General features: G+C 40.6%; 1 protein-coding gene across 1 annotated transcript in view; it reads right to left on the reverse strand.

The window, feature by feature from the left end:
- LOC126124779 (extracellular matrix organizing protein FRAS1-like) overlaps positions 1–15,859 on the reverse strand; it is a 452,648-nt gene that overhangs the window by 63,727 nt on the left and 373,062 nt on the right. Inside the window, exon 13 of the mRNA XM_049915125.1 lies at positions 2,136–2,292. Within this exon, the coding sequence (XP_049771082.1) occupies positions 2,136–2,292 (157 nt within the window). The remainder of the gene's footprint in view (positions 1–2,135; positions 2,293–15,859) is intronic.

Raw genomic sequence — 15,859 nt, forward strand, 5'->3', positions numbered from 1 at the left:
TGAAGTTTTCTGAGGAACACACATAAAGATGGCTCCATTTTCCCCCCATCATCATTGTAACAATATGTTGCAAACAGGTTTATGATATGGTCATGTAGCACCAAAGCTACTGAAAAGTTTCTTGATCACATGATTCTAATACACCTGAACATTTGGTTCACTCTCAATACAAAGGGAGAAGGAAATTTGTCATTTTAGACCTTTTTCTTGAACAATAGCATGATAAGCATCTGTCATTCTGTATGCCACTAGCTGATGGACACAGATTTATATCTCAGCATACAAAGTTTCCTCCATACAGTCCAGAAAAAAGCCATTGTAAATAGATTGTTATACAGATCTACAACAATTTCTGACAAGAACCACTTGGGTTCCAAGGTGAAACATCTGAAATGTATGTTCTGAAAGAATGGGTATGGGGTATGAGATACAATGTTAGTACTTTACAAGAAACAAAAATGGGGAAATGCAGAAGTATCACTAGATGATCCACCTATTGTTTTTCTTCCACATCTAACAAAATAGGTCAGGTCATGGAAAGATGAGGTATAAGATATTTTTTAGCACTTAAAAGTATTAAGGAGACACTGATGAGTTAAGGACTGTCTTAGCCTCAAGGTCTCTGGAAATAATCTAATTTTTTGTGACGGTGGACCAGATATATTGGTCAGCTGATCTGTGCAGTTTCCAGCCACTGTTGCAGAACACTAAGGGCACAAAAAATTGAAAACTTGAGACATCATAATTTTGTGAGTACAGCATCACAAATAAACACTGAATAATGTTTGATGATATTAAAAATCTTGTGCCATGTGTCTACGTACCAGGATTCTGTTATAAAAAAGATAGTATAAATTATAATGTGAGAGAACAACATCAATCAGAACAGGGGCAATAATCTTAGTGATGTGTGGAAGCAAATTCTTGATACTGAAAAAATAGAGGAATTCACAAAAAAGCGATGCATCTACCACTGACATTGACAGTCTCTGGGTGCATGGCAAAATGATAATGTACTCTGATCAATTTCAAGCTGTCTCTCAGATACAAAAGGCAACCACTATAGCAGCCATAACAGTCAATTGCCTCTAACAAAGACAATGAAGATGATCATAAAAAACTTGAATTTTTACTCTGATTTGATGCAGAGAATGTTTTGTGCTTATTCTCACCTTTGAATCTCAATAGGTTGTTACCAATTTTTTGGCAGAAACTGTTACATTGGATCAAAGTTTCTGCCATTATTCTTGTTAATGGTAAGCCTGATAAAGGGACATCAACATAGGTTTCCTTCCATTCCAAAAGTATTTGATTTAGTTAGAATTACATTTTTTATTCAGTTTCTTATCATTTTTACATCAACATTATAAGCATCCCAATCATGGTTGAAAATTTGTGACACTGCTTGATGTATATGCATTGATCTGTTCCACTATTGTGCACATCTTCAAGTTACTATATCAATGAAAATAATCAAATTATGAAAATATAATGTAATTGGATAGGTAAAAAAAAAAAATTACTTACCACACAGTGGCAGGAAAACACACATATAAAGGTACAGAAATGTGCAAGCTTTGGGAGCAAGTGGTTCCTTCTTCTGGCAGAAGGGTTGGAGAAGGAATGAAGAGAGCTGAAGGAAAAGGACTGGTGAGGCTTAAGAAATGGGGAAATTTCAGAAAGGTCACCTAGAACCATGGGTCAGGGGAGACTTACCAGATGGGATGAGAAGGAAAGACTCTTCCCTTCTCATCCTATCTGGTAATCTTTCCTGACTCAGTGTTCTAGGTGACTTTTCTCAGCTCTCCCCATTTCTTAAAGCTCATCAGTCCTTTTCCTTCACCCGTCTTCCTTTCCCCTTCAACCCTTCATCGAGAAGAAGGAACCATTGACTCCGAAAGCTTGCACATTTCTATACCATTATATATGTATTCTCCTGCTGCCACTTGATAGGTAGATTCTTCTAGCTCACTGTGTTTGATTTTTTTCAGCTTTGTGATCATGGATATTTTTATTTTAATTTCAGTTTGCTCTGAATGCCTTTCACACTTTAAATTCTGTTATATGTATTGCTAAGTTTCAGATGCACTTATCACATTAACTACACACATCAATTAATAAAAATTGTACTGCACCTGTACTTCAGATTTGATTCTTCCGCCACAGTCATTCACAATTTCATTCATGTTAAACCATGCATCAAATGTCCAAAGGCAAGTGTCAAGATCCAGATGAGTGTATAACTCTGGTGTTTTGACATTCTGAAGAGTGGAGTATGGGTTACTGCGATATCTGTCCAACAAGCAAAGAGAGAACACAGTTAAAAATGAATGCTTATGTATTTTCAAACAATGGGAACTCCAAGTAGGAATGTCAACAAGATAGGAAAAGAAAGATTGCCACACAGACACACACAGACACACACACACACACACACACACACACGCACACACACACACACACACACACACACACGCAAGGAAGCATATCTTATGCACAAGTGACCGCCCACTCATGCGTCTTGGGCTGAATACTGGAGTTGGTGGTCAGGTGGTCATGCGCGTGTGTGCCTCTCTTTTACTGATGAAGGCTGTTTCCAAAAGCTTTATGTAAGTGTCTTTTAATTGTGCCTGTCTGCAACTTAACATGTCTTCTTTATGGTAAGTAACAATCTGTCTTTTACTACATTGCTGCTTAAGTATTTTCTTATTGGTTAACCTTCTATCAAAAATATTTAATGTCACAAAGTGTTTAAATACCTGAGTGATATGTTATGATCAAGTAACTGACATTCAAATAACTCTAAACCCTTACTTTTGAATGTAAATATATTTGCAGCACAGTAATGAGCTGTAAGTTGATAGTTGTCTTCAACTGCTCTGTGGCTTACTTTATCCCATTGCAAGGTTCTCCTTTCTGATTAAATACCATGAGATAACTGATAAAATTTGTTTAATCTTTTATACCATTATTTTAGAATCACACAATCCAAATAGAAGCTGAAGTGGAAATTGTCTGTGTGTCTTATAATATGCAGCAAGACCTGGACTATTCTGTGAAATGCTTCAATTTTGGTACATATGCACATATGTTAAACACAGCAAAGATGATAACATCACTGGCCACAGTTCCTGTCATGGCTGTAGGTGTCTCAGGGCATTACCACCGATGGAAGAGGTCGCGCCATGGCTGTGGTTGGGTCCGCAGTGCCCTCTGCCTTTTGCATATAAGGAGGAGCGCTGGCCCCGTGACGAACAGCCTATTGTCAATTGTCTATTGCTAGCCTTTCTAACTGTGTTGGTGAAGTAGTAAATTTCCACAGGGCAGTGACTGCGTCACTGCAATTCACTTTGGAGGTGTGGCGGTGGGACTTCTAGTTCCGTACCACCCTCTCACGGTGATAGTACTACATGAATCAGGCAGAAAATTTTGCCTGACATGGGCAGGTGAAAGTGTGACTGTGTGACTTGTAGAGCCATTGCAGTATGATATTTGCTATTGTATTTGACTAGGCTCCATACATGGATTGCTCTTGGATATTACTTGGACTTGTATTGCTGGTGCATTTTGTCAGAAATAAAGATAAGTTTTCTCTTCATTCTAGCTGGAGCAATTCTTGTCATTATTTATTTTTCGGCCAACAGACATAGCTACATCCTGGTCACTACCCATGCTTTATACAATTTGTGGTGGCTGCCCCAAAAGTACCGGTGAGGACCATGGGTTTGGGAGCCGTCACAAAAGTGGCGACGAGGATTTTGGAGAAGCGATCGGACCTTGCCTTCTGACGTCGCTGTCAACCCCACTCACCTCATCGTTCGCTTTTCGCTTGTGTACCATTTGCAAATTGTTTCTTGCTTGCACCTAACCAAACTAACAGAATTGTTTGTGGTCATTTTTTGATTACAGTGTGGAGCGCTTCACACCTTTGTTTCATTTATTGGTATCTTGTTCTCAACAGTTGCATTGTACTAACATGGTTACTCCCGCACCTACACCCATTGCTCCTACCAATCCGGCACAAGTGTCTAGTGCATCCATAGTCACACTTGAACAGATTTTGCTTTTGCAAATGCAGCAGATGACACAAATCCTGTCTGGCGTGCAACAACCCTTAGCAGCGCAGCAGCAATGAACTTCCCCTGCTGCCATCGGCCCAATGGACCGACCAACCTGCACGCCACCATACAGAGCCTTCAATAAAGAGGAAGAAACTTGGAAAGAGTATATGGCCTTACTCAAATTGCACATGGCAGCACACCAACACCCAGGTCAGCTAAAACTTTCTTTTCTCTTGGCCTCTGCCGGTGTTAAAGTGTACCGTTTATTGGAAAAACTTTTCCCCGCCTCCTGACCTGAACTTTTGCAATATGAACAGTACATCCAGGCCTTATCACAGTACTTTGACTTGCAAACTCTAGTTGCTGTGGCCAGATTCAGATTTTTTTTGTTATCGCAAACAGCCGGGTCAAACTTACAAACAGTGGATCACTGCCCTTAAGAGCTTAACTCGTGACTGTCGTTTTGTGTGTGACTGTGGAAAACGTTTTGCAGATAATATGATTCATGACACAATAACTCAGAATGTGCAAGACATTCACGTAAGGGAACAGATTTTGCGGATCCCTGATCCCTCTCTAGACCAAGTCATAGCTATCTTGGAGAGTAGAGATGCGTGTGAAATTCCTCAAAATAGTTTTGACTTGCCTACCATTTGTCGTGTGTCGGATGGACATTGTGTACAACAGACTGACCATTGTCGGGCGCAGTTGCTGTGCACACCGTGTGCTCCCAATCAGCAAGGCAGAAGTAGCTTGCGTCCCCGCCAACAGCTTTTGCGTCAAAACAGACAGTTTGCTTCTTCGCGGGCACCTTTGAAATCATGCCCAAAGTGCCATGTGTGTCACAACACGACAATTTCCCATCGCATAATTATTCTTGCTACAATTGTGGATGGGTTGGACATGTACAATCCGTGTGCCAACAACGTAAACGGAACTCAATTGCTTCTCGTGCTGCTGGACACACACATTCTGTTCATGCTATTAGTTCTAAAGACAACAGTGCTGAAGACAGTGTTCTAGCAAATGGTTTGCATAGTAGTGTCAATTTAATTACTAGTGCTTTGCTGCCCTCTGTGCAATGCCAGGTGAACAAATTGTACATTGAGCTGCACGTTGCTTCACATCGTGTGAAATTTCAGTTGGATACAGGCTCTTCCGTTACACTGATAAATATATGGGTGTATGAATTGCTAGGAAAGCCTCAACTTGCTCCACCTTCTGCTCCGCTTATGGCATATAGTGGCAAATGTATTATTGTACTGGGTACATGAAGTATGCCAGCACAATTCCATAATGTGACCAGGACAATTCAATTGCATGTTGTCACCGCACATTCGTGCAAAAATATTTTTGGACTGGACTGCTTCGATTTGTTTGGCCTCAGCATCCAAGACCAGGTGTTAGCTGTTAGTGAATGTCCTACTCCTGATGCTGTTGTTCCTCTTTGTGAAGAGTTCCCCGATTTGTTTGGCAGTGGTTTGGGCTGCGTACGTGATTATGTTGCACACGTCACGCTGAAGGATAACGCCCACCCACGTTTTTGCAAAACAAGACCAGTGCCTCCCCTTTAATTGTACTAAAGAAACCTAATAGTTCCTCACATTTGTGTGTGGACTTCAAGAGTACAGTTAATCCACAGACAATTGTTGATAGCTGTCCTCTCCCTCACCCTGAGGAATTAATGGACAAACTAGGCATGGGCCGATACTATTTCAAGATTGATTTGTGGGATGCGTATTTGCAAATTCCTTTAGATGAACCATCCCAGGACATTTTTGTGATCAACACTCAGTTGGGTCTCTTTAAATATTTGTGCCTCCCCTTTGGCAGCTCCTCCGCTCCTGCAATTTTTCAGCGCTACTTGCCGCAACTGACTGCCAAAGTACCTTTTTGCTCAAATTATCTGGATGACATTGTGGTTGCCAGTCATACTCCAGAGTAACACTTGCAGAAGTTGTGTCACTTGTTTACAGTGTTGTCCGAAGCAGGGCTCAAAGTGAACAAGGAAAAGTGTGTATTTTTTCGTACTTAAATAGAATATCTGGGACATGTTATCAATGCACAAGGTGTACATCCCTTGCAGTCGCACATTTGTGCCATTGACGGCCTTCCTTCGCCTAAGGACTTGTCTGAGTTGCAATCTGTGTTAGGCAAGATTACCTATTATTGTACAGGGTGTATACAGGGACAAGGAAAAAAAATTCCCGGATTATTCCCGGATTTCTCCCGGATATCCCGTTTAAAAAATATGCTTTTTCCCGGGCGACCTACTGTCACTTAGCACAGAAAAAGTTCCCTCGGAACTGTAAAACTTATCAGTCCTTTGAATGGTTAATGTTTTATACAATCGCGTAGAACTTCCCGAAAAAAAAAAGAAAAGCCGGAGCAGAGAAGTTTTGGAAAGACCTTTGATTTGCAGCAACATATACGCTGCATATTTTCGTATTACGGAAGTATAAATTCGAATTGCACCAAACACAGCTTGTTAGTTTCCGGGGTGTTGCAACCGAGGTTGTGATGTCCTTTTGTAAGCGAGTCATATCTCAAGCCACGAGATCTCGCCAGCCGATGACAGCAGCTATTCAGAGCATAGGGCACGTGTTATAGTCAGCCACTAGCAAGATTACTGGTTACATAGCGCGAACACACAAGAGGAAAAGTTAACGGTTTACATTAATGTACACAGCACCGTATATCTACAAGAAAAGCTAAGCTTTCACGTGTAATATTGGTATTTTTTTGGTGTGATATACTTTAAGATACATCACACAAATGTGCCAGTAAATTTAAAATTGTGACATAAATGCCTCGGCTCGAAATTCTTGAAGTGGCTGGTCCTCAAACTGTTCAGTTTCGAACGCTCTGTGATTTAGATATCCATCCCACTTTCACACACGTAACATAATTCATCTTGCGTAAAAAGAAATTTACTTTGAAAGTAACGCTTTTCTAACCACCGTTCGCAATACTGTTAGTTATAGGTTCGATTTACCAGTTGCCAGAGAGCGCCAAAAACGAATTATTGTGCATGTGCAACTGCAGTGGTGTAGGAAGCCCGCATGTTCGTGTGTATAAAGCACTAAGAGAGCTTACACTACACCATAAAAGAAACAGGGCATCAGAGGATACTCCAAAAGGCATCAAAATTTCGTGAATCATACTAAAATGCATAATTCGGCTTGAAGTGCACATTGGTTTTTTCCAGATTCACAATGAAGTAGGTCCCATCTGATGTTAAGCTTTTCAGTGTGGTTTTTGGGATGTAAATTTTCTTGGAGTACCAGTACTCTACGATCCCATGTTCGGTTCTTTATTATGGCATAATGCCATACATGGCAGAAGATGATAACGTGCACTTGAAATTCACCGAACAGTTGGAAGTACCCAAAATTGTTAAATGAAACACTTCGTTTCAAATAAAATGATTGCCTCAGCGGAGTTTCTTTAGCAAACTTGCAAAAATAACTTCATTCTTCTGCAAGGCGATTAATGCTTGACTGCTACTAACTTGGAAAGAAAATAAAATCAGAAACTGAAATTAATAATATATTTTTGCCCTCTGTAATTATGTGAATGCATTTTAATTCACTTGATAGCTCCCGGCCACAGAAATCCGTTTTGTTTTCATTTGACGTGGGAGCTGTACACGAAGAGAAGCAGCGAAATCACTTAACGTAAACACGGGTCACGTGGAGACTAGCCCCCTCCCCACTACAACTCAGACAACTCTGTGCAAGCGTGAATCTGGCAGCTAGGGCGCGCGAGAAAAATTTTTCTCGTTTGCATCTGGCTGCTTGCTGCTACTACCGATGCAGCTAACAGCCAAACTTCAAGAAGCGGGAAGCGAGAGAAGTTACTGCTTATACGCGAGTCAAATGCGCATGCGCAACAGACCGCTGGCAACTGGTCAAATGAACCTAATGTGAACAGTTGTGACGTCATGCTCATAGCAAGCAGTTTATTGTTACGAAGAATTACAGTCTGCGCCCTACGGCCTTTAACATATTTTTGCTATCTGTAGACGCTTGTGCGTGCACGGTGTTTTGTTGTCGTAAAATGCACATTTCCTTTGCCACTACAGTTTTATTTTTTCTCTCTCGTTTATATTTTATTGCTGCAGTATCATTCTCCAGTAGCAGGATACAATAACATTCTTTGCTAGAGAATCAATTCTGCAGTCAAAACTACAAAAATGTAACTGAAAGCTAGAACAATGAAAAATTCCCGGAATTCCTAAAAATTCCCGGGTTTTTCCCGGTTTTCTCCCGGATGAAAAAATTCCCGGGTTTTTCCCGGAATTCCCGGTTGTCCCGGGTCGTATACACCCTGTTGTAGGTTCATACCCAATGCTGCGCAAATAGCTGCCCCCTTGCACCGATTACGTTGGTGCTATGTTCCGTTTGTGTGGTGCCAAGCGGCATTCCAGAAACTGAAAACAGCACTGTTGAGTGATCGTTGCCTCATACATTTCAACCCTTCTAAACCAGTTGTTCTTGCTGTGGATGCTTTCATCCTATGGGTTAGGTGCAGTGTTGTCACATCGTATCGGATCAGCTGATCGCCCAATAGCTTTTGCTTCCAAATTGCTCACCACCACACAACAGAACTATTCCCAAATTGAGAAGGAAGCCTTAGCCATCATATATGGAGTAATGAAGTTCCATGAATACTTGTATGGCAGGAAATTTTTTCTCGTGATGGACCATGAGCCGTTACAGTCATTGTTTCATCCTACAAAGACCTCACAGTAGCCACACCCACCTTCGTCATCAGGCCCTTGCAGCACCTGACGTCTTGGTGGCCTTTTAAGGGGGGAGGAATGTTTTATCCATGGACCCAACCAACCAACCAACTCACGCACACGCACCCTGACCGTGACATCGCTGGCCACAGTTCCTGTCATGGCCATCGGCGTCTCAGGGCGTTACTGCCAATGGAAGAGGTCTCGCCACGGCTGAGCTCGGGTCCGCAGCGCCCTCTGCCTTTTGCATATAAGGAGGAGCGCTGGCCCTGAGATGGACAGTCTGTTGTCGATTGTCTATTGCTAGCCTTTCGTGGAGTTTATAGCGGAGCCATTGCAGTGTGATATTTGCTATTGTATTCGACTAGGCTCAGTACACGGATTAGTCTTGGATATTACTTGGACTTGTATTGCTGGTGCACGTTTTGTCAGAAATAAAGATAAGTTTGATAAGTTTGCCAACAGACAATAGCTACATCCTGGTCACTACCCATGCTTTATACAGTTTGTGGTGGCTGCCCCAAAAGTACTGCCGAGGACCTTGGGTTTGGGAGCCGTCACAAAAATTAACTTTAGACTGGCTTGATTGTGAGGATCAAGCAAATTTTATACAGCATGTTTACAGTTCTTAAGTTTTATCTGATACTCATATACAAATGTTAACAATAAAATACACTAATCAATTGGGTATAGAGCATAAAAGAAAAGTATTTTAATACTGAATCAGTGGACAATGACCCAATAACATTGTTTAGAGAGAAACTAGCTTATGCCCATGACTTTATCCATATGTATTTCAAACGCTAATGAATTTTGAAAAATCCTGAACCTTATTATCAATGAGAAAAAAGACATAAAAAGCTGAAATGAAGCTGTCAAAAGCACGCAATGGTAAAGAATTGATAACAGATTTTTAGTGTCAATTTGTCAAACATATCAAGGGTAATAGTAGTATCAACTCTACACACTTATCACTGGTAGTAGTTATACCAACTCTAGAATGAATTCAAGAATGTCTAGGGACAATGGGATTAAACCGTAAACACCATTATTATGATCATAAAATATTCCAATATTTTATGGATTATATCACTTCTGTCCTGGTTTATTTAGCTTAGTTTTATAAAATTCTGCTGTCCTGATTTTTTTCTTCCAATATAATGAAATGAACCTGACACAAAACTGAATCAATACACCTTTTTTTTAAAAAAATGCCAATTTTACTCACTTCCATGGGCAACTCATGCTTGACCAAAAATTTGATTATGGTAAAATTGTTTTCACAAAAAAAGCACTTAAAGGCTCCTAAGACAGTTTCCCTGTATCTCCTATGGATTACAATTTCTCCATACTTACCCAGTTAAAGAAAACACTCTGTATGTATAAATATCTCTGCTTCTAGGTGGCATATCAAGATGAAACATGAACCAGATTTTAAGTTAGACCTCCAACAATACAACTGTGAAAACCTCATCCAATTTCATGCAAAAGTTTTCATGTGATGCACATACAAACATAAGGACAGACAGACAAACTCCCATGGGGAGATGCCTGATAAGAAATAAAAAGACATAGGTAAACAACAACAAAGGTTTATTACAACCACAGTAAAGAGGTTTAGTAACAATGGAAAACTCTTCAATGAAAATAACACAGCTTCTCAGACACTAAATGAACACACAGTGAATAAACGTAGTGGGACATCAACATTATGCCACTGATAATCCCTACTGATGGAGGCTGAGTGTTCAGTGTAGGTGACTGCCAGGTAGGTCTCAAGATAATGCTAGAAAGTCATAGGTCCCACTGAGGTGGCTTCAAGCTGGGCTCTGATTGATTGGCTGCTAATAGCTGGCATATGAATTGGCCCAGTGCTCCGGTGGAGCAAACTGTTGACATGTTGGCTTGCACTGCCCTATATAGCCAGGGTGCACAGGAATTTGTACCAGGCCAGTTCTGCACACATGATGCGGTGGAGGAAATAGGTCCCTGGCATGGAGAGCCTCTGGTGGTATTCATCCTGCTGCCTGCCATCCTTGCTGTGATTGATGCAGTTTGGGGAGACAATTCTTCGTACATATGCAAACTCTTGACACTTCATTGTCTGAGGGGTTGCCGAACCCTTTAGGCAAACACCACATACATTGCACAAACAAAAAGTTGAAAATAATTGTTTTGGCTTCTATTGCTGTTGTAAAGACCCCTCATATTAAAGTTTCTTAAATATCTCCTATGTAGAGATATCAACCAGTGACAGTTTTCTTATATATACAGTTTACTATAAGATTGCTGGCAACAAATTTATAAAGCAGAAGTGAAGATGGAAAATTCAGCTATTTGATTAACATAGTCCTACATCACTTAATTAACAGACTTTGTCACAGGCATGAAACTAACCTCAAAATGGGGAAACATAATATTTAGAGAGCCATAGGTATCTGTACTGAATTCACTCTTCTTTCTTGTCTGCATAAATCATCTTCCAGTGACTTTAAAAGGTGGTCAAAATTGTAATGTTTGCTTATGGAGTAGGTATAGCAACCTTAGGTGTACAGATGTTAATATTTTGTTCACTGATGTTTCTGATTCATCTGGTTGTTTGTTTGGGTTCTGACATTATGTCCTTACGCCTGCAGAAGCAGATCAGCTACTCCTAATGATCAGATATTTGTGTTTGGACTGCATGTGATGTAGTTATACTTGCTAACATCAGTAATGATATTGTCAATAACTGTCTGACTGTGAGAGGTCACTCTTGATGGTGAAGATATTGCTGCCTCTATATTGTGTTGTATTAACAATTCTTCAGAATATTGTTTGGTTTTGATTCTTTTCCCATGTTCATATTGAACTCTCCACATTCTCTTTTCTCTTTGAGGTACTGGATGGATTAAACAAAAGGTTTCAAATGCTAGGCATATTTTTTGATTTAACTAAGGCGTTTGAGTGTGTTGATCACAAAATATTGCTCCAGAAATTGGACCATTATGGAATATGGGGAGTAGCTCACAATTGGTTCACCTCTTACTTTAACAACAGACAGCAAGAGGTCATTATTCACAGTGTTGAGAATTGCTGTGATATGGGGGCTGAGTGGGGTACATTCAAATTGGGGATGCCTCAGGGATCAGTGTTGGGACCATGCCTGTTCCTTATTTACACATATCAAATCAAGTTTTGCATCACCCCAGTTCCCCGAACTCCTGAAGATAGATGTTGACCTGTGGATATTGTATCACAGACACAGTCCTTTTGGCTGAGATGTCACTAAACCTGTCCAAGGACGTAAACAATCATGCATGAGCAGCACCTATTAGACGAAGGGTGTCCGACAGCTGATCAGTTCCTGTCATTCCACTTGGAAGGAGGTACACAGCTCGTGTTGTCTGTAGTTCAACCATGCATAGACAGTAAATACTGTAGTTCAATCACGTCCACATTGTTACTTTGCATCAGGGAGGGCTCTGCTCTCAACAAGGGAAGTGTCCAGGCATCTTGGAGTGAACCAAAGTGATTTTGTTCAGACATGGAGGAGATACAGAGTGACAGAATTTGTCCGTGACATGCCTCGCTCAGGATGCCCAAGGGCTGCTACTGCAGTGGATGACCACTACCTATGGATTATGGCTCGGAGGAATCCTGACAAGAATGCCACCATGTTGAATAATTCTTTTTGTGCAGCCGCAGGATGTCATGTTATGACTCAAACTGTGGGCAGTAGTCTGCATGATGTGCAACTTCACTCGCGACTGACATCCATGGTGAAGTCCATCTTTGCAACCACAACACCATGCAGCTCAGTACAGATGGGCCCAAGAAAATGTTGAATGGACCACTCAGGATTGGCATCATGTTCTTTTTACCTATGAGTGTTGCATATGCCTTCAACCAGACAATTGTCGGAGACATGTTTGGAGGAAACCCTGTCAGGCTGAATGCCTTACACACACTGTCCAGCGAGTGCAGCAAGGTGGAGGCTCCCTTCTGTTTTGGGGTGGCATTATGTGTGTTTGACATATGCCGCTGGGGGCCATGGAAGGTGCCGTAAGGGCTGTGCAGTACGTGAATGCCATCCTCCGACCAATAGTGCAACCATATTAGCAACATATTGGCAAGGCCTGGGGTAGATTGAAAAGGGCTGTTTATGGATGATGTGACCCACCAATCACTCTGAGGGATCTATGCTGAATCGCCATGGAGGAGTGGGACAATCTGGACCAACTGTGTCTTGATGAACTTGTGGATAGTATGCCATGATGAATACAGGCATGCATCAATGCAAGAGGATGTGCTACTGGGTATTAGAAGTACCGGTGTGTACAGCAATCTGGACCACCACCTCTGCAGGTCTCGCTGTATGGTGGTACAACATGCAATGTGTGGTTTTCATGAGCAATAAAAAGGGAAGAAATGATGTTTGTGTTGATCTCTATTCCAATTTTCTGTACAGGTTCTGGAACTCTCGAAACCGAAGTGATGCAAAACTTCTTTTGATATGTGTATATAAATGATATGCCTGCTAGTATTTTGGGTAATTCTAAAATATTTCTATTTGCTGATGACATTAGCTTGGTAGTAAAGGATGTTGAGTGCAACATTGGCTCTGTTTCATATAGTGCAGTTCATGACATAAGTTCATGGCTTGTAGAAAATAAACTAATGCCAAATCACAGTTGTTGTTGATGTTGTGGTCTTCAGTCCAGAGACTGGTTTCATGCAGCTCTCCAAGCTATTCTGTCCTGTGCAAGCCTCTTCATATTCGAGTAAATACTGCAATCTACATACTTCTGAACCTGCTTAGTCTATTCATCTCATAGTCTCTCTGTACAATTTTTACCTTCCGTGCTTCCCTCCAGTACTAAAATGGTGATTCCTTGATGCCGCAGAACATGTCCTACCAACTGATTCCCTCTTCCAGTCAAGCTGTGCCACAAATTCCATTTCTCCCCAACTCTATTCAGTACCTCCTCATTAGTTATGTGTTCTACCCATCTAATCTTCAGCATTCTTCTGTAGCACCGTATTTTCAAAGTTTCTATTCTCTTAGTGTCCAAACTATTTATCATCCATGTTTCACTTCCATATGTGGCTACACTCCATACAAATACTTTCAGAAAAGATTTCTTGACAGTTAAATCTATACTCAATGTTAACAGATTTCTCTTCTTCAGAAATGCTTTCCTTGCCATTGCCAGTATACATTTTATATCCTCTATACTTTGATCATATTTAGTTATTTTGCTCCCCAAATAGCAAAACTCATCTACTACTTTAAGTTCTCATTTCCTAATATATTTCCCTCAGCATCATCTGATTTAACTCAACTACATTCCATTATGCTTGTTTTGCTTCCTTTCAAGACACTGTCCATTCCATTCAATTGCTCTTCCAGGCCCTTTGCTGTCTCTGCCAGAACTACAATGTCATTGGCAAACCTCAAAGTTTTTATTTCTTTTCCATGGATTTTAATCGCTACTCCAAATTTTTCTCTTGTGTCCTTTACTATGTGCTCAATATACAGATTGGATAACATTGGGGATAGGCTACAATCCTGTCTCACTCCCTTCCCAACCATTGGCTCCCTTTCATGCCCCTCAACTCTTATCACTACCATCTGGTATCTGCACAAATTGTAAATAGCCCTTTGTTCCCTATGTTTGATCCCTGCCACCTTCAGAATTTGAAAGAGAGTGTTCCAGTCAACACTGCCAAAAGCTTTCTCAAAGTCTACAAATGCTAAAAATGTAGGTTTGTCTTTCCTAAATCTATGTTCTAAGATTAGTCATAGCAATTGTATTGCTTCACATGTTCTAACAATTCTACAGAATCGAAACTGATCTTCTCCAAGGTCAGCTTCTACCAGTTTTTCCATTTGTCTGTAAAGAATTCATGTTAGTATTTTGCAACAGTGACTTATTACACTGATAATCTGATAATTTTCAGACTTGCAGCACCTATTTTCTTTGAAGTTGGAATTATTATATTCTTCTTGAAGTCTGAGTGTATTTCGCCTGTCTCATATATCTTTCTCACCAGATGGTAAAGTTTTGTCATGGCTGGCTCTCCCAAGGCTACCAGTAGTTCTAATGGAATGTTGTCAACTCCTGGGACCTTGTTTTGAATTAGGTCTTTCAGTGCACTATCAAATTCTTCATGCAGTATCATATCTCCCATTTCATCTTCATCTAGTCCGCCCCTGGTAGCTGAGTGGTCAGCGTGACGGAATGTCATACCTAATGGTCCAGGTTCGATTCCCGGCTGGATCAGAGATTTTCTCTGCTCAGGGTCTGGGTGTTAAGTTCTTATCATCATCATTTCATCCCCATCGACATGCAAGTCAACTTGAAAGACTTGCACCAGGCGAATGGTCTACCTGATGGGAGGCCCTAGCCACATGGCATTTCCATTTCCATCTTCATCTACAGCCTCTTACATTTCCATAATATTGCCCTCAAGTACATAGCCCTTGTATAGACCCTCTATGTACTCCTTCCATCTTTCTACTTTCCCTTCTTTGCTTAGGACTGGTTTTCCATCTGAGCTCTTGATATTCATACAGGTGGTTCTCTTGTCTCTGAGGGTCTCTTTAATTTTCCTGTAGACAGTATCTATCTTACCCCTAGTGATATATGCCTTTACATTCTTATATTTAGCCATCCCTGCTAAGCCATTTTGCACTTCCTGTTGATCTCATTTTTGAGATGTTTGTATTCTTTTTTGCCTTCTTCATCTACTGCATTTTTATATTTTCTCCTTTCATCAATTAAATTTAGTATCTCTTCTGTTTCTCAAGGATTTCTACTCCCCCTTGTATTTTTACCTACTTGTTCCTCTGCTGCCTTCACTATTTCATCTCTCAAAGCTACCCATTCTTCTTCTACTGCTGCCGTTGGATAAGCAGCAGCCAGCAGCAAGTCATACTCTGAGCTCACTTATTTGTTTCATAGTTTAATTCTTAATTTCTTTGCATGTTTTTGGGTACTTGTATAGTTTAATTTATAAATTTTGTATGTATTATAGTATTTGTGAGTTGTAGAATCATGTTTTAGGACCT

The sequence above is a fragment of the Schistocerca cancellata genome, unplaced genomic scaffold (assembly GCF_023864275.1).
Source record: "Schistocerca cancellata isolate TAMUIC-IGC-003103 unplaced genomic scaffold, iqSchCanc2.1 HiC_scaffold_426, whole genome shotgun sequence".
In the NCBI taxonomy this organism is placed as follows: Eukaryota; Metazoa; Arthropoda; class Insecta; order Orthoptera; family Acrididae; genus Schistocerca; species Schistocerca cancellata.